The 18,207-nt window shown below is 51.4% G+C and overlaps 2 protein-coding genes across 8 annotated transcripts; both read left to right on the top strand.

Annotated features, from left to right (window-relative positions):
* Window positions 1-821: 821 nt before the first annotated feature.
* Window positions 822-13,672, top strand: LOC112929445 (dipeptidase 2-like). Of its 5 annotated transcripts, none has more exons than XM_072731653.1 (12): window positions 822-1,517; window positions 2,131-2,264; window positions 2,424-2,654; window positions 2,975-3,101; window positions 3,367-3,496; window positions 3,580-3,721; window positions 4,010-4,079; window positions 4,198-4,374; window positions 4,724-4,808; window positions 5,440-5,515; window positions 6,463-6,598; window positions 13,575-13,672. In XM_072731653.1, the coding sequence occupies exons 3-12, from the start codon at window positions 2,446-2,448 to the stop codon at window positions 13,641-13,643; spliced, it is 1,221 nt and encodes a 406-aa protein (XP_072587754.1). In that variant the 5' UTR covers window positions 822-1,517; window positions 2,131-2,264; window positions 2,424-2,445; the 3' UTR covers window positions 13,644-13,672. The 5 variants fall into 5 exon arrangements, with proteins under 5 accessions (XP_072587754.1, XP_072587751.1, XP_072587752.1 ...); XM_072731650.1 differs by lacking the exon at window positions 13,575-13,672 and adding an exon at window positions 6,693-7,045 and having other exon boundaries at window positions 826-1,517; XM_072731651.1 differs by lacking the exon at window positions 13,575-13,672 and adding an exon at window positions 6,693-7,045 and having other exon boundaries at window positions 826-1,517; window positions 2,135-2,264.
* Window positions 13,673-13,960: 288 nt separating this feature from the next.
* LOC112929444 (dipeptidase 3) lies at window positions 13,961-17,960 on the top strand. Of its 3 annotated transcripts, none has more exons than XM_072731656.1 (10): window positions 13,961-14,145; window positions 14,486-14,742; window positions 14,841-15,128; window positions 15,222-15,363; window positions 15,589-15,658; window positions 15,804-15,980; window positions 16,267-16,351; window positions 16,819-16,894; window positions 17,378-17,513; window positions 17,607-17,960. In XM_072731656.1, the coding sequence occupies exons 3-10, from the start codon at window positions 15,083-15,085 to the stop codon at window positions 17,844-17,846; spliced, it is 972 nt and encodes a 323-aa protein (XP_072587757.1). In that variant the 5' UTR covers window positions 13,961-14,145; window positions 14,486-14,742; window positions 14,841-15,082; the 3' UTR covers window positions 17,847-17,960. The 3 variants fall into 3 exon arrangements, with proteins under 3 accessions (XP_072587757.1, XP_025867322.1, XP_025867324.1); XM_026011537.2 differs by having other exon boundaries at window positions 14,486-14,612; window positions 14,999-15,128; XM_026011539.2 differs by having other exon boundaries at window positions 14,012-14,612.
* The last annotated feature ends 247 nt before the right edge of the window (window positions 17,961-18,207 follow it).

Genomic DNA, 18,207 nt, shown 5'->3' on the forward strand with positions numbered 1-18,207 from the left:
AGAAGAGAAGAGAAGAGAAGAGAAGAGAAGAGAAGAGAAGAGGAAGGAGAAGAGAAGAGAAGAGAAGAGAAGAGAAGAGAAGAGAAGAGAAGAGAAGAGAAGAGAAGAGAAGGAGGGAGAGAGGACAGGAGAGAGGAAGGAAGGAATGGGACAAGGCTTCTTTAGTGCTTGCTTATTTCCCCCTGCACAGGACAGGGCAGAGAGAAGGCCTCAAACAACGTACAAAGGAGAACAGGCCGTCCAGTTGGCTCAAACCCACTCACCCCTTGAGTATGAGTGTTCTCATGTCCCTGAGTGTGTAAGGGGCTGGGTATGTCTGTGTTTCTGTGATTGGCCTTGTGTGGTCACCTCGAGGCCATGACTAGCAATGCCAGTCAGTTTAGGGACTGAAGCTGAACATTACTGAAAATTAAGCTGCCTGGTTGACCTTCTACAGAGATGGCGCCCACTTGCTATGACTCAGCCCCACCTGTCTCTGCTGGGCTAGAGTTTCCTCCGAGCCTTGGGATGTAAGACATCTGATCCCTGGAGAAAAGCTAACAAACCTTGAAAAGCTAAATAAATTCTCCCTTCTCTGTTAGCAGCTGCTGTTTGCCCTGGATTTCCTGCCTATCCCACTTCCTGGGGGGCTATTAAGAGTAGAACAGACAAGTTGTTTATTCTCCCAAATAAAGTTTTTGTCTTGGAGACCGGCCATAAGAGTTTCTCCTCCCTCTCCTCACTCAGCCCCAGCCCGCTGCTCGAGTAGGTACCAGGCTGCCGGCCAGCGGTGAGGGGAGAAAGGAGGGAGCCAGGTCTGAGTTTGGGCTCCCCAGCCACCCAGGGCAAGCACAGACCCTGGGGGACTCCCACTCTGCAGTGGGGCTGCCAGAGAACCTTCCAGCCGCGGTAGTCAGAGAGCAGACCGACGTCCAGCACAGCGCCACTGGGTAGCCCTTCACCCCTGCCTGCCCGCACCGGGCACCACCATTTGCACAATCATTCAAATATACCCAAGCCCAAGCCGGGCGGCCTCTGCTGGGTAGCCCAGGACCCCTAGCGCCTCTTGCAGAGTTTTGCTCATTTCCTTTCTAGGGTGATTTCTAGGGTCTCCAGTCTTCGGACTTGGGTCACTACCCCTGCACTGGTCACGCCTGACACCTGTTAGAGGTTCCAAAGGCAAAGCAGCTCCAGGGGGTGCCAAGGTTCAGTGTCGAAGCTTGAGAGGCTGGGGACGGAGTCTGGGCAAAGACCTCGAAGCCTCTCAGTGGCGGAGCTTCTGAGAATATGCATTTCCCTGTGTTTGTGTGGTGCCTCCAGGGAGGTGGTTCCTGGAGGAGGCAGCCAGGGTAAGGGCCTGGGGCTGGGAAGGAGGGTGGGGCCTTCAGAGGAAAGACGCAACTCAGCCTGGAGTTTTCTGGAGAGCTAGAGCCACAGGAGCTGGAAGATAAGGCGGATGTAGCCTCAGGACCCAGATGCCAGGCGTTTTCTCAGGACCCAGACCTCTAACTTCATACACTGAGGACTTCCACACTGAGGTAGGAGGGATCCTAACCGACAGCTCAGCCAGCAGCTGGGGCGGGAGGGGTGCTGGGATGGGGGGAGGGGTGCTGTGCTGCCCTAAAACTGACTCAATTTCCTTCCACTCAAATCGCTTACTGAGTTCCTGCTCTGTTCAGTTAACCACCCCGGACCCTCCTCAGATGCTTGCTCAGTTCACATCCCCAAAGTCCCTCCATTCAGACCCTGGGGAGGTGTAGCATCTCCTGAGGAGCTAGCTCTTTCCTGAAGCTGGGGAAGACTGGGGGAGGGGCGCCCCGACAGTTCCCAGTTTCGGCTTGAGCCCCCCAGGGGATGGACAGGTAGGCAAGGGAGGAAGGCAGGGGAGGGAGAGGTCAGGGCAGAGGACCACTGCAAAGTCTGCAAGGTCAACCCCCCATTCCCAGAAACTGTCCCCTCCCACCTCCACCCCCACTGTGGCTCGGCACCGGCAGCCTAGAGCCGCGGGGTACTGTGGCCAGAGACATTTGCGTGTGGCCTCGGGGCGCTGGCGCAGGGTCCGGCCTCATTGGGCACCTGACGGGGTGGAGAGAGGCTTCAGGGCTGAGGGCTGCTCTGCGCCGAGCGCCCTAAGACTTCTCTCTCGGACAGCAAGGTTAGAGGCGGTGGCAGAGCAACCTGGGTCAGCCCGGCCGCGCCCCGGCGGCGAGGAGAGGCCACGGGCACCGAGGGCCCGCCCAGCGCCCAGCGCCCAGCGCCCAGCGCCCAGCGCCCAGCGCCCGGGGGTGAGGTCTGGCGGGCCGGGGGCGGGGGGAGGGGAGGGGGAGGGGAAGGAAGGGGGAGGGGCGAGGGGAGGGGAGCGGCGGCGCGCCGCGGGGGGGCCCCAGTCGGCGTTCCCGTCGCCCTCTGCCCCCCCACCCCTCTCACGCACCCCTCTCGACAAGGGCTGCCAGTGCGCTGCGCAGCATGCGGCCCCCGAGCCCCGAGGGCACCCCCGCGCCCCGCGGGCCGCCCCTGCGCCGGCTCCTCCTAGTGTTGCTGCTGCCGCGGCTGGTAAGCGACGCCCACACCACGCCGGGCACCTCCAGCTCCGCGACCCGGCCGGCCACCCCCAGCTCCCCAAGTCTGCGGGAGCGCGCGCGGGCCCTGATGCGCGACTTCCCTCTCGTGGACGGGTGCGTAGGTGCGGGGTGGGGCGGTGGGGGCGAGCCGGCCCAGGGCAGGGGAGCCCCAGCGCAGGGGAAGCGGTTCTCAGGTCCTCAGTGATTCACTCTCCCAGCATCCGTGGATGCCTTTTCCCTTCGTCTGTCACTCTGCCCCTGGTGGGAACCCCCAGCATAGGCCTCAAGGGGTTCTGGTACAGTCTGTGTGACTGTGGTGTGGGGGGATGTCCCACAACCCCCCCACCAACTTTGACCCACGTCCTGCTTGATCCTAAGGCCTAAGAAGCGCACCCATTTGCCCCTGACCTGACCTTGCCTTGCCCTCCCTCCAGCCACAATGACATGCCCCTTGTCCTGAGGCAGTTTTACCGCCAGGGGCTACACGATGTCAATCTGCGCAATTTCAGCCGTGGCCAGACCAGCCTGGACAGGCTTAGAGACGGTTTCGTCGGTGCCCAGGTACCACTGGGACACAGCATGGCTGAGGGGGAGTGTGGAAGCCCCAGAGAGCACAGGTTAGTCACAAGGGAACTCAGTTACTGTAGGGCCCCCCCAAATGCTACCATATGGATGCTGGGGGCTGCAGGGCTCACAGTGAATTAGTTTGGTAGGCATCCAAGTACCAGAGACAACCAGTGCATTACATGTGACCACATTTGCCATGTGGGCTGTCAAGGAACTCCAAAGCAACCCCTGCCCAAGCCAACCCTTGGCCTTCCCCCAGTTCTGGTCAGCCTACGTCCCATGCCAGACCCAGGAACGGGATGCCCTGCGCCTCACCCTGGAGCAAATTGACCTCATCCGCCGCATGTGTGCCTCCTATTCTGAGCTGGAGCTTGTGACCTCAGTTAAAGGTAGGCAGACTGGTGGGGGGTGTTAGGGACTTGACTGAATACCCGAGTCTCTGAAAGTGACCACCTGACCTACCTGCCCCCAGCTCTGAACAACACCCGGAAGTTGGCTTGCCTCATTGGTGTGGAGGGAGGACACTCACTGGACAGTAGCCTTTCCATCTTGCGTACCTTCTACGTGCTGGGTGCACGTTACCTGACACTCACTCACACCTGCAACACACCCTGGTGAGCTCAGTGCAAATGGTATGCACCCACTGATGCAGGGACATGCCCAAGATCATATTGGGGCTCAGACCAAGCTTTACCCCTGGGATCTGACACTGACCCTGGAGTGGAGAGAGGAGCAGGAGTTCACAGTACAAGACTGGATTCCCAGTAGGGACCACCTCCTGCCAGGCACAGCCCAGCTTGAGTCCCTGCTCTCACTCCAGGGGCTGCAGGTAGAGAGGGTTCAGTAGGCTCTTGTGACTAAGTTAGGGTCACCATTCAGACTGCCTCCTGGTCATCCTGCAGGGCAGAGAGCTCAGCTAAGGGCATCCATCCCTTCTACAATAATGTCAGTGGGCTGACCAGCTTCGGTGAGGTGAGGACCCTAGTGCCATACCCTGCCACACATGAATGCACAAGCCCCACCAGTTCCCTACAGAAAAGGGCACATGCATGTGTATCCCTGATGCCCCTTCCCCAACCTATCCCTGCAGAAGGTGGTGGTGGAAATGAACCGCTTGGGCATGATGGTAGATTTGTCACATGTCTCAGACACTGTGGCTCGGCGAGCCTTGGAAGTGTCACAGGCACCTGTGATCTTCTCCCACTCGGCTGCCCGAGGTGTGTGTAAGAATGCCAGGAACGTTCCCGATGATATCCTACAGCTTCTGGTGAGAGACTGCCCTGGCCCTCAAACCTAAAGCAAGAGGTTTAAACCAGGAGCCCTTGAATCTGAGCCCTTGTTCCCTCAACTTGCTCAAACCCTAGGCTGAACATCTGTCCCACAAAACCAGAGTCCACAGCCCCTGAATTCTTGAACTCAGGTGTGGGGGTTCTAAGTGGTAAATACTCCAAGACATGTCCATCCCAACCAGAGCTGAGACTCCTCCATCCACACAAATCTAGAGGTGATGTCTCCTCTGACCTCAAAGCAAGAGCTGAATAGTTTCCTCACAGGAGCCTATAGACGGGTGGTTGTTCTGGCAGCCAAGCTGAGTGTCCATTTGTCCACCCCTGCAGAAGAAGAATGGTGGCATTGTGATGGTGTCTTTGTCATCGGGGGTGCTGCAATGCAACCTGTTAGCCAACGTGTCCACTGTGGCAGGTAAGCCCTGCCTGGGCTCTCTGAGCAGCTCTGATTTGGACCTGAAGCCTTGAGGGGAGGGCCTCAGAATAGTCCCAGTGGTCTGACCTATTGTAGGCAATAGGCACCGCTCCCCAAAACTCAGTGATGGATGGTATATAGCACCTTGTTGCCATGTGGAACTGCTGAAGACACAAGAGTTGGTAACTATGACACTCATGGATATAAGGGAGGCAGTCAGACATAGAGCCCAGGTACCAACCATCTGGGCCTCGGCAGGGGTTCCCAAAACTCCCTGCCCCTGCCTCTGACCAAGGGACTAAGCAGCCCCTTAAATCCCTGTGGTCTTTGTCACTTGTATTTTTTTCCCTCTCATCCTCTATAATCATGGAAAGGAGCCCTCATAGTTCTCAAGGAGACTGGAGGCAGGGTGAATCCTGGATGAGAAATCGCCCAAATGGGGTCCACTCCAAATCTAAATTCCAGTCTAGAGTCAAATGGGATCAGCTTTCTCAAGCCCTTGAACTGGGTGTCAGGCCATGAAGGAATAGGCCTGTATGGCCTACAGGCTGCAAGAAGGAGAATCAGTAAAGTGCAGTTCCCATGCATCCCTGCCCTGGAAGCCCCACAGTGCTGACTCTCCATCCCTCAGATCACTTTGACTACATCAGGGCAGTCATTGGATCCAAGTTCATTGGAATTGGTGGAGATTATGATGGGGCCAGACGGTGAGTGCTTCTCTGTGGCTTGTCTGGGGCTAGCTGTGGGGTTAGCTTAATAGTCATCATATCTACCACACCTCTTCATCGCCTTTAGGCCCACCTTGCATCTCTGCACACCCAGAGTCTTCCTCCTTCCTTCCTTCCTTCTTTCCTTTCCTTTCCTTTCCTTTCCTTTCCTTTCCTTTCCTTTCCTTTCCTTTCCTTTCCTTTTTCCTTTTCTTTTTTCTTTTCTTTTCTTTTCTTTTCTTTTCTTTTCTTTTCTTTTCTTTTCTTTTCTTCTTTTCTTTTCTTTCTTTCTTTCTTTCTTTCTTTCTTTCTTTCTTTCTTTCTTCCCTCTTTCTCTCTCACTCTATCTTTTTCTTTCAAGTTTTATTTATTTAAGTAATCTCTACATCCAATGCAGGGCTTGAAGTCATAATCCTTAGATCAAGAGCCACATGCTCTTCCAAACAAGCCAACCAGGGTGCCCCTGACCCACTGCTTCTGAGCAGACTCTTAGTTAGGTCTGGTGTGAACTGACCATTTTCTTTGCTTGCAGCTTGGTGTGTGCCTGCAGGATGTCAGTCTAGGTCCTTCTATAAATGGAGGAAACTTTGTAGTTTTCACGGGTCAGTGAAAGGCTGGAGCCCAAAACGGGGCTTGAATTCACAACCCTGAGATCATGACCTGCACTGAGATCAAGAGTGGGATGCTTAACTGACTGAGCCACCCAGGTCTCCCTGCATAGATCTCAACCGTACAATTCAGTGAGTGTTTATGAATATTGAAAGAGGTTAGGAGCTTCCTTCTGCAGGATAAAGAGCAGGTTTGAATCACTTACCCTCTCCAAGTCTCCTATTACCACATCTGACCAGGGCTGGGGTTCAGTAGACCTGGACACATATGGCTGTGGCTGAGTCATGAACAGAGAACAGGGCTGAGGCTCCACAGCTGACTAGCTCTCGGCCACACAGTTTCCCTCAGGGGCTGGAGGATGTGTCCACATACCCAGTTCTGATAGAGGAGTTGCTGAGGCGTGGCTGGAGTGGGGAAGAGCTCCAGGGTGTCCTTCGAGGAAACCTGCTGCGGGTCTTTGGACAGGTGGAACAGGTATGCTGGGCTGGGCAAAAGAGTAGCTCGGGGGGTCTGAGCAAGCGTGTCAGAGTTGCTGTGGGAGCTGCTAACCATTGACTGCTACCTCCAGGTACGGGAGGCAAGTAAGGGGCAAAGGCCCTTGGAGGATGAGTTCCCGGATGAGCAGCTGAGCAGCTCTTGCCGCTCCGTTCTCTCACGTCTGCATCAGACACAGTACCCTTCTCCATACCAGAAACTAACTGAGATTTCACCTGAGTGGTCCCCTAAACAGTCATTGTCAAAATCTCTCCCCATCATGGCCCCAGGCCTCATAGTTATTGCTGCTTGTTCAGTCCTCATTCTGTGGTTCTGGTGACCCAGTTAATCCTACCAAATGTCACTATGGCAGCTGCGGATACCCCACAATGTTCCCCCATCATGCAGGCACAAACATTTCCTGAAATAAATGTTTTACACAAGGAACCAGGCATGACTGTCCTTCTCTGTGGTGGAGTCTTGTGACACAGGTTCCCAATTCCGGTGGTTGGTGGGAGACCTTGCAGTTCAGCCACCAGTTACTCAGGTAAGACCTGAGTCTCACTAGCATGGCCTGAGTAGACCCAGATAGCTGAACTCAACTCTCGAGGAAGACAGTGGGTAGTTCCAGCTGCGGGAGAGTGGATCTTCCTCTGAGCTGCCTCACAATAGCTCACCTCAGACCACATCCTAACTCAATGACCACCACCCAGGGAATTTGAAGGGAACTCTGGCTCAGATTCCCAAGAAGGGAACCTGCCTGGATCACAAATGATCTTTCTTCCTATTTGGACAGAGCCCAGGATGCCAGGCTACATGATAGGCCACAGGGCCTCCAATCACTGAACTTCCCTAGTTGTGAACTCAACCCCTCCTCTGCCTCTCAGGGACTTCCTCTCTGAAAGGCAGAAGCTACTTAGAAAACCATAGTGTCTTTTCCACAGGCCATTAATGGTAATAACAACTGCACTACTAATAGCCAAAATTAAGAGTTAATGCTGATAATGATAGCTAAAAATAATAAATAACATATGATAATAGATAATGCCTATTAAAAAATAATAGTTAAAATGTTAGTTAATACTAATAGTCTATGCAGACCCCAGACTGAGCAATTTCATTCCAGGTCTATACCCAACAGGAATACATTCATAGGTTTTCCAAAAAAGGATGTGAAATAATATTTAAAGTGGCCCTCTTCATAATAACCCCAACCTGTGTACTTTAAAGTTGAACTTCAAGAAGTCAAATACAAGAGATGATCTTAAAAGCAGTCATATTTTTAAAACTCACATTAATTTGGGGTGCCTAGGTGGCTTAGCTGGTTGAGTGTCTGACTTGATTTCATACCAGGTCATGATCTCAGGGTTGTGAGATCAAGCCTGGCCTCAGGCTTAGCACCTGATGTAGAGCCTGCTTGAGGCCTGCTTGCGATTCTCTCTCCATCTCCCTCTGTGCCAACCCCTCCCTGGCCCACACGCATGCATGCTCTCTCTCTTTAAAAAAAAAAAAAAAGAGAGAGGGATCCCTGGATGGCTTAGCGGTTTTGTGCCTGCCTTCGGCCCAGGGTGTGATCCTGGAGATCCGGGATCGAGTCCCACGTCAGGCTGCTTCTCCCTCTGCCTTTCTCTTTCATGAATAAATAAATAAAAATCTTAAAAAAAAGAGAGAGAGAGAGAGATTACTTAAAAATAAAATTTTTAAAAATAAAACTTTTAAGAAACACACAATAGGGCAGCCCCGGTGGCTCAGCGGTTTTGGTGCCGCCTGCAGCCCAGGGTGTGATCCTGGAGACCCTGGATCGAGTCCCGCATTGGGCTCCCTGCGTGGAGCCTGCTTCTCCCTCTGCCTGTCTCTGCCTCTCTCTCTCCTCCCTGTGCATTCTCATGAATGAATAAATAAAATCTTTAAAAAAAAAAAAAAAAAGAAAAGAAACACACAATAATGATACTTAAAATCAGCATTGTATTTGGATTTTCAAAAACTGATTAATAGGGGAGTACATGGGTGGATCAATGGTTGAATGTCTGCCTTTGGCTCAGGTCATGATGCCGAGGTCTTGGGATCGAGCTCTACATCGAGCTTCCCAATGGGAGCCTGCTTCTCCCTCTCCCTATGTTTCTGCCTCTCTCTGTGTCTCTAAAGAATAAATAAAATCTTTTTTTTTTATTTTAAAGATTTTATTTATTTATTCATGATAGTCACACAGAGAGAGAGAGGCAGAGACACAGGCAGAGGGAGAAGCAGGCTCCATGCACCGGGAGCCCGACGTGGGACCCGATCCCGGGTCTCCAGAATCGCGCCCCAGGCCAAAGGCAGGCACCAAACCGCAGCGCCACCCAGGGATCCCCGAATAAATAAAATCTTAATAAATAAATAAAAATTAACAAATTTTGCTTTGTGGAATTTTACAAAAATTTGGAAATGGCCTTACAAATTTTTAATAAAAATTTTTTAAAGATTTTATTTTATTTATTTATTTGACAGAGAGAGAGAGCACAAGTAGGGGGAGCAGCAGGTAGTGGAAGAGGGAGAGGCTAGAAGCAGGCTCCCCACTGAGCAAGGAGCATGATGCAGGGCTTCATTCCAGGACCCCAGGATCCCAGAATCCCAACCTGAGCCGAAGGTAGACACTTAACCAATTGATCCACCCAGGCGCCCTCTTGAAAAAAAATTTAACTATACCAGTCATGATGGCATCCTACAAAAGAAGTTAACAAGCTGCAGTTATTTAAAAATTATTTAAGATCCTCACTTGGTCAAGAGAAATTGCCAAGCATTCAATCTCTCAATAGAAAATGAGCTAAGGAAAAAAAAAAAAAAAAGAAAAAAAAAAAAGAAAATGAGCTAAGGGACACCTGGGTGGTTGAGCGGTTGAACGCCTCCTTTCAGCCCAGGGCGTGATCCTGGGATTCCAGGATTGAGTCCCAGGTCAGGGTCCCTACATCGAGTCTGCTTCTCCCTCTGCCTATGTCTCTGCCTCTTTCTCTGTGTGTCTCTCATGAATGAATAAATAAAATCTTAACATAAAAAGAAAAAAAAAGAAAATGAACTAAGAAGTAGTTTTGAAAATATTATTTATGAAATGTTCATCATCACTTACTATCAAGGAAATGCAAATGAAAACCACAATGAGGTGTCCCCTCACCTTTCAGAATGGCTAAAATCAACAAGACAAGAAACAACACGTGTTGGCAAGGATGTGGAGAAAAAGGAACCCTTGTGCACTGTTGATAGGAATGCTAACTGGTACAGCCACTGTGGAAAACAGTAGAGATTCCTTAAAAAGTTAAAAAAAAGAACTACCCTATGGATCTAGCAATCCCATTACTGGGTATTTACCCAAAGAACAGAAAAACACTAATTCAAAGGGACACATGCACCCCCGTGTTTATAGTAGCATTATTTACAATAGCCAAATAATGGTAGCAGCCCAAGTGTCCATCGATTGATGAATGGATAAAGAAGATGAGGCATATATATATACACATATATATGGAATATTTTTCAGCATAAAAGGTGAAATGCTTGCCATTTGCGATGACATGGATGGAGCTAGAGAGTATAATGCTAAGCAAAATAAGTCAGTCAGAGAAAGACATGATTTCAGTCGTGCGGAAATTAAGAAACAAAGGGAAAAAGAGAAAGACAAATCAAAAAATAGACTCTTAACTATAGAAAACAAACTGATGGTTACCATAGAGGAAGTTGGTGGGAGATGGGTGGAATAGGTGATGGGGATTAAGGAGGGCACTTGTAAAAAAAAAAAAAAAAAAAAAAAAGGAGGGCACTTGTGATGAGCACCAGGTGATGTATGCAATTCCTGATACTAATATAGTGCACCTGAAGCTAAATTAATACTGTATGTTAGCTAAATTAGACAATTAAAACAAAAGCTTAAAAAGCCAAAAACATTTTGACGCATGAGTTTGCCTCCATTAAAGCCATGTAAGTAAAATTATAATAAATTCTGGTTTGAGTATGAATAAAATAATGTGAGTTAATACATCTACTTTTCAGTTCTCTAATATTTTTCAACTCTTTTATTGTTCTAGAAAAGTTCATCATTGAAAATACATTAAAAATGTATATAGTGATACACATTTTCCCTTTGCCTCAGGCTCCAAATTGGCTGTGCTCTGCAGTATTACTCAGAAAGTGCTAATAGTTCTTTCTGTTCATTTTACCTCTTCTCCCTTTTCTTGACTCCTTTGGGTGGATTGAGTAGCACTCTGAGATGACCTAATCCCTTTACAGATCCTTCCAAGCAGAGCTGATCCAGCTCAGGGTCCATTTAGGAAAAAATGGAAACAGGAGATAGAAGACCGAGGCTTATGGGGGTGCCCTGCGCTGCTGGGGAGCAGACCTCTTGACGATCTTGCTCAGCAGTTGCAGGTGTTCTAAACACGAGCGGTAAGGGTGCTCTGTGACAGCCAGAGGTTGGGGGGGGGGGGGTTGGGGACTACAGCCAACCATCACTGCTGGCACAGAAACTGCCTTTCGGTTTCCTCTGTAGCTCCTATTGGCAGAATGTAACAGGAAGCCAGCTAGGAGTCTAGGAAATGCGGTTAGAGTTTGAGCCCCAGCCTCACAGAGCAGAGAATAGGAGACTGCGTCTGGAGTTGAAAGACAATTGCTTAATCACTAGAATTGCTGCCGGCCTGGGTTAGGTTCATTCATTCATTCTTTCTCCTAGGCGCATTCTTTTGTGTTCGAACTCAAAACTAAGTGTTCATCAGGGTCCTGCTTACTTTGGTGGACTCTAGACACGAATCACTGTCTATTTAGACCACAGCACCCCTCATGGAAGACACAGCCCGAAAGTTGGCCTCATTTCTGGGTTTCTACCCTCCCTCGGTCCTCATCAAGTAATTTTCTGATATCTTGTTGAACTCTCTGATGTCTTCAGGAAGATCCTTTATATATATATATATATATATATATATATATATATATATATATATATTTCTTTTAAGATTTTATTTTTTTAAAGATATATTTATTCATGAGAGACACAGAGAGAGAGGCAGAGCCTTTTTATATTTTGCCCAACTTTCCCAGTCATTATCAGGAAGAGTATAACTCTTAGCAAACCAAACCAGACATTTTTAAATGGCATTTATGTATTAATATGATGACATTAAAAATTAATTATAAACATTTGTTCCTTTCCTTTCACCTAAGACTATTATAGGAAATAGCTGTATGTGCGATACTTCTGAACTTTTAATTTTTTTAAAAGATTTATTTATTCATGAGAGAGAGACACAGAGAGAGGGAGAAGTAGGCTCCTTGCAGGGAGCCTGATGTGGGACTCGATCCCAGTCCTGGGATCACGCCCTGAGCCAAAGGCAGATGCTCAACCACTGAACCACCCAGGCATCCCAAGGGTGAGAGAATCTTTTTTTTTTTTTTAAGATTTTATTTATTTATTCATAGAGACAGAGGCAGAGACACAGGCAGAGGGAGAAGCAGGCATCATACAGAGAGCCCGACGTGGGACTCGATCCAGGGTCTCCAGGATCACGCCCTGGGCTGCAGGTGGCGCTAAACTGCTGCGCCACCCGGGCTGCCCTAGGGTGAGAGAATCTTAAGCAGACTTTTCACTTAGTGTGGAGCCTGACACAGGGCTCAATTTCATGACCCTAAGATCATGGCTAGAGCTAAAACCTAAAGTCAAACGCTTAACTGATTGAGCCACCCAGGTGCCCCAATACTTCTGAACTTTTTTTTTAAAGATTTTATTTATTTATTTATGAAAGACACAGAGAGACAGGCAGAGACATAGGCAGAGAGAGAGGCAGGCTCCCCACCAGGAGCCCTATGTGGGACTCGATCCCAGACCCCGGGATCATGATCCAAGCCGAAGGCAAATGCTCAGCCACTGAACCACCCAGGCACCCCTGAACTTTTGATAAACCATTAGCAAATTCATCATTCATTACGTCATTTATATGACTTAAATGAAGGCTTCCCATGGAACGACAGCCCAGTATAGGAGAGACCAGAAGAAACATTCTTTCTCTCTCTCGTACTCCTGAGAGAGCCAAAACCGGACAGAGGCAACAGGGTCAGATTTAGTACTTAACCCCTAGGCATGAGAAGGGAGCAGTGATGGACAGGAGGCAGTGGTGACCAGAGGTCAAGGCTCTTCTCCTGGTGCCCAGAGGGGGAGGCCCACGTATTAGGGAGCCCTGGTGGGAGAACAGGTGACAGACACAGATACAGAAGGAGGGGCATTTCCAATTTTAATCTGTGCTATAGGCCCCTCTCAGCCTAGTAGGATCTGGTGCAGGCCCAGGAAGCCCAGATGCCACCCAAATGCAGTTCTGAGATCAGTTCTGAGGTCAGTTTCGACTGCATCAGGGCTTTTTCTGCAGAATGAATTACACTGTCCAGGCTTCTGACCATCCTGGAAACCATGTTGCCTTGAAGGAGGAGGATTTCTGCCCTGCGTGAAATCCTGTGTCAGACCAAGTGCCCTTTTACCAGTGAGAACTCTTGTCCCATTACTTTATGCCATTGAGGACCTTGCAGCTCCTCCCTTCCAGATGGCTGTCTTGTGCAAACCAGACCTTTGCCTGGGCTACTGTCCAATGCCTTCTCCATCCCCTGCCCAATCCAGACCCTATCCTTTCAAAGCTCAGCTGCTGTGGCGCCTCCATTAACCTCTTTCCAAACTGGCCAGCCCTCACCAGCACTACTCAGGACACCGTATAACAAAAAAGATGTGATGTAAATTGACCAGGGAGTGGGTAAACCCCCTTTCCAAGACGGCTACTGTTAATTAATGTTTAGCATCTAGAATCTTTTTGTGTGCATCTGTTAACACGTTACAGAAGCCAATTTCAATACTAGATACTAAAACAAAATGGTTTCCCATCATGTTATTCTTAAATTTCATTTTTTACTAAAAATAGAACCCTTTTTCTGACAGTCAAAACATAGAGATCGAATTCAGTGTGTTTCATGGAAGGTTTGCAGGGTGAGGCACGTTCCTACAACTAAAACCCCCCGTGGACCTGCGACTGTCTGGCTAGGGTGAGGCTGGGAAACTGCTGCCCGCCCCGCCGTCCCGCCGTCCCGCCGGCCGCGGGCCCAGGAACCGAGAAGCGGCAGCGGCAGGGCCGGTGTGGCCCCGTGGGGGCGCCCTCCTGGTGGGCCCGAGGACTGTGTCGCCCCCGGCGGTCACGCTGCGCCCGGCGTCGCGGATCCCTGCCGGTGTGGAAGCCTTCTGACTGCAGCCTCCTCCTCCGGGCCGCGCCGCTGGGTCACCTTAATCGCCGGTCGGGCCCCATCGTCGCCCTGCGCCCCCAGCTGCCCCCCAAGACCGGCCCGTCCGCCTGTGTGGCCCCGCGCAGCATGCGGCCCCTGCGCCCGGAGGCCAGCCCCGCGCTCCGCCAGCGACCTCCGCTGCGTCTCCTGCTCCTGCTGTCCCTGCTGCGGTGGCCCGTGCCCCGCGCCCAGGCCACGCCCGCCCCCCCCAGCTCCCCAAGTCTGCGGGAGCGCGCGCGGGCCCTGATGCGGGACTTCCCTCTCGTGGACGGGTGCGTAGGTGCGGGGTGGGGCGGTGGGGGCGAGCCCGGCCCTAAGGCCCTAAGCGGGAGGAAGAGGCCCTCGGCACGCAAGGCGGGCGGGCGAGTGAGAAGGCTCCCTTCCCGCCACCTCGGGATGTGCCCTCCCCTCTGTTCCCCGGGCCCCCTCGCCCCATTACCCCCTCCTGGTGTACCCCATCCCCCCTCCCAAAGCTGCACCTCAGGACTTCTTTTGCATTGCCTGTGTGACAGGGGGAGGTGGACAAGGACAGGACAGGACCAGGTATGTCGACGTGCCCAGCGTGACCTGGAGGTGCTGCCTCCCCCTCTAACCTTGTCTTAATGCCCCCAGCCACAACCATTTGCCCCAGCTCCTGAGACAGCTTTTCCAGAACAGGCTGCAAGATGTTAACCTGCGCAATTTCAGTCGTGGTCAGACCAGCTTGGACAAGCTTAAGGATGGCCTCGTGGGTGCCCAGGTACCACAGAGATACACAGGGTGCCACAGCATGGCTGCTGGGAATGTGGGGGCACTGGAAGCGAAGACAGGCCAGCTGCATGCATGCCCAGGTTCTGTGGGGACACCGGAGAGTGACCAGAAAATCTCTGGTGAGCGTGGGGGCTGCCAGAGCCAAAGGGACATAGTGGATTGGCCTTGGGGCATTCACATAGCACATGGATAAACAGCAGACAATGATGTTTCACAGTCCACAGTCTGGCTGCTGGCAGTAAGCTTCATGGTCATGCAGTATTTCATTCTGGGCCACTGACCTGAATAAGTACCTTGGGGGCAGAGGAGGAGTGGCAGGCCAAGGACATTGGAGACCACCCTAATCTCATGCCAGACCCCGGGGCCTGCCTCTAGTTCTGGTCAGCCTATGCCCCATGTCAGACCCAGGACCAGGATGCCCTGCGCCTCACCCTGGAGCAAATTGACCTCATTCATCGCATGTGTACCTCTTACTCTGAACTGGATCTTGTGACCTCAGCAGCAGGTGGGCTGGCAAATGGGGGGATAGATGGTGAGCTCCTAACTCTGGTGGTAGTGGTCCTGGGCCCTGAGCACTTGATTATCCATCCTCTTCTAGGTCTGAACAGCACTCAAAAGCTGGCCTGCCTCATTGGCGTGGAGGGTGGTCACTCACTGGATAGCAGCCTCTCCGTGCTGCGTGGTTTCTATCTGCTGGGAGTACGCTACCTGACACTCACCTTCACCTGCAACACACCCTGGTGAGCATAGTGCCTAGCCAGGATGAAATGGTAGATGGAAGAGGTGAGGGCAGAGGAGTCCACAGAGGGAGGAGGCTGGACTCCCAGCAGGTCCGGTACACTCCCGGAAAGCAGCTGGCCCAGATCCCTATTCTGTTCTGGAGGTGGGATGGATGGACAAACAGAGGGGCTACAGAGCCCATGATATGGCCTTCGAGAAATTGACCTCTTCTGGCTGTCCTGCAGGGCAGAAAGTTCCACCAAGTTTAAACACCACTTCTACACCAACGTCAGTGGGTTGACAAGCTTTGGCGAGGTGAGGACTCCTGTTCCATACCCCACCCCACCCATTCCCTACAAATAATGTGCAAATATGGGCATACCTGACATCTCCCCCACCTCACAAACAACAACAACCCACCTCACAACCACACACACAAAACAAAACTCTGTCTCTGCAGAAGGTGGTAGAGGAAATGAACCGACTGGGCATGATGGTGGACTTGTCCTGTGCATCAGACACCTTGGTACGACAAGTGCTGAAGGTGTCAAAGGCTCCCGTGATCTTCTCCCACTCAGCTGCCAGGGCCGTGTGCAACAGTTTGCTGAATGTTCCCGATGACATCCTGCAACTTCTTGTGAGTAGCTACCCAGCCCTCAAACCCAGAGCTAAGCGTGTTTCATACAAATATTCTTGACCTTGAACAAAGCTACTAGCCCGGGCCTCATCCTTGGACTCAAGGCTGGTTAACCCTCCCCCATCTCTGAAAATCAAAGCCAAACCGGCTCCATTCAGGGACCCACAAACCCAGAGATCAAGTCTCTTCCAGCCCCTGAAGCTAGGACTGAGCAATGTCCTCCCAGGGCCCCCAGGCCATCAGGCCAGAAGAGCCAAACTGAGTGTCCATTTGTTTATCTCTGTAGAAGAAGAATGGTGGCATTGTAATGGTGACACTGTCCATGGGGGTGCTTCAGTGTAACCTGTTTGCTAATACGTCCACCGTGGCAGGTGAGCCTCACTTTGACCTCTTTTGCAGTTCTAGCTTGAGCCTATGGCCACGGGGCCCTTAGGACAGTTCCAGCAGTTGAGCACACCTGTTGGGCAATGGGCAGACCTCTGACAACTCAGGGGAGCAAATACAGCTCTTCATTGCCACCTAGATCTGGGACCACAGTCAAAGCTGATGTGTTTGGGGGAAGCAAATGCCTCTGCCTCTGACTCTTTTTGCTCTCACATCTCTGGACAGTACAGGCAGGCTCTCAAGGAACCCAGAGGCAGGGTGGGTCCTGGGCAGAAAAAATTCTGAAGTCCACTGCTAAGCCTATAGTCACTTTAAAACTCACAACTGGCCAGGCGCTCCATGAAGTCAGCTGCCATGGTGTGGAGTGCTGTGGGCAGAGTTGGCTAGGGCTGAGCTTCCCCAGACCGGGCTAACTCCAGCCTAGTGCTACCCACCACTAATCCCTACCCCCTAGATCACTTTGACCATATCAGAGCAGTCATTGGAGCAGAGTTCATCGGAATTGGTGGAAATTATGATGGGTCTGGACGGTGAGTGTTTCCTTGGGGTTTGTCTTGGGTAGGGGTACAGCAGGGAGTCCTTTAGTCTCTGTTCCCATGCCATGGTCCTCCTGTCCTTCAGACTTTGACTATAGGGTCTGGTTTTCCAGCTCACCTGATATCTCTCCACTCCCAGGGCCTGTTTCCTGGGCTGTCCCTGTCCCTCCAGTGGCCTGGTACCCACTCCCACTCCAGATCATCACATTCATTAAGTACTCTCCTCCCTCAAGCAGAGCTCATTTACCCAGCACATGCCCAACTCCCAGTCCAACCCATCTGTTTTGGGCCAATCATCTGCTCAGGGCATAAATGCCTCTGAAGCAACTCAGTCTTCAAGGAACTTCCAAAGTGACATTCAGTTGCCTGGAGAACATAGCCTTCAATTTTGCATATGTGATTGGGGCTGGTGGGACTGTGGGCCCTGGACCAGGATCAGGGCTGAGGTTCCATAGCTGGCTGACTCTCTGCCACAAGGTTCCCTCAGGGGCTGGAGGACGTGTCCACGTACCCAGTGCTGATAGAGGAGTTGCTGAGTCGTGGCTGGAGTGAGGAAGAGCTCCAGGGTGTCCTTCGTGGAAACCTGCTGCGGGTCTTCAGACAGGTGGAACAAGTATGTTGGCCTGGGTAAAAGGATGGTGCAGTGGTTTGAGTAGGTGAGGAGGGGTTGCTATGGGAGCCACTAACTGCTGACTCCCACCCCCAGGTGAGAGAGGAGAACAGTGGGCAGAACCCTGTGGAGGCAGAGTTTCCAGACAGGCAGGTGGTCACTTGCCACTCCCACCTCCTGTCTCAGCCTCAGAGTGAACATCTGGCCACACATCTGGAGGTGACCCAGGGGCCAATCAACCAGGTCCTCCAGAGGCCCTTGAAAGCCTCGCCATACTTTGTTCTAGGCCTCGTGGCTGCTGCCACATTCTCAATCCTTATTCTGTGTCTCTGGTGACCTGGCAGTCCTCCCCCTACCCTGAGGTCATTGTGGCAAAGTCTCACAAAGTCCCCCTCCTTGTCCTCCAGACACAAGTATATATATGCTGAGAATAAATATTTTGGATATGGATCCAGGTGTGAAAGTCCTTCCTTCTCCCTGGGGAGCAGGGGAGTAGGGCCTGGTGGGCTGTTGGTTGGTGAGGAGTCTTATAGGTCTAGCCCCAGCTGCTCCAGGTGAGCGGCCTCTAGCTTTGTCTCTTTCTCTGAAAGCACAGAGGGATCTCACCATATTCTTATGCTAAAAGTCTGAGCCCACAGAAGAGCACAAAGGAATCTACTTCTGTGTGGTGTCTATCCCATTATGGAATGTGACAATG

This window comes from Vulpes vulpes, chromosome 12 (genome assembly GCF_048418805.1).
Source record: "Vulpes vulpes isolate BD-2025 chromosome 12, VulVul3, whole genome shotgun sequence".
NCBI classification, from domain to species: domain Eukaryota; kingdom Metazoa; phylum Chordata; class Mammalia; order Carnivora; family Canidae; genus Vulpes; species Vulpes vulpes.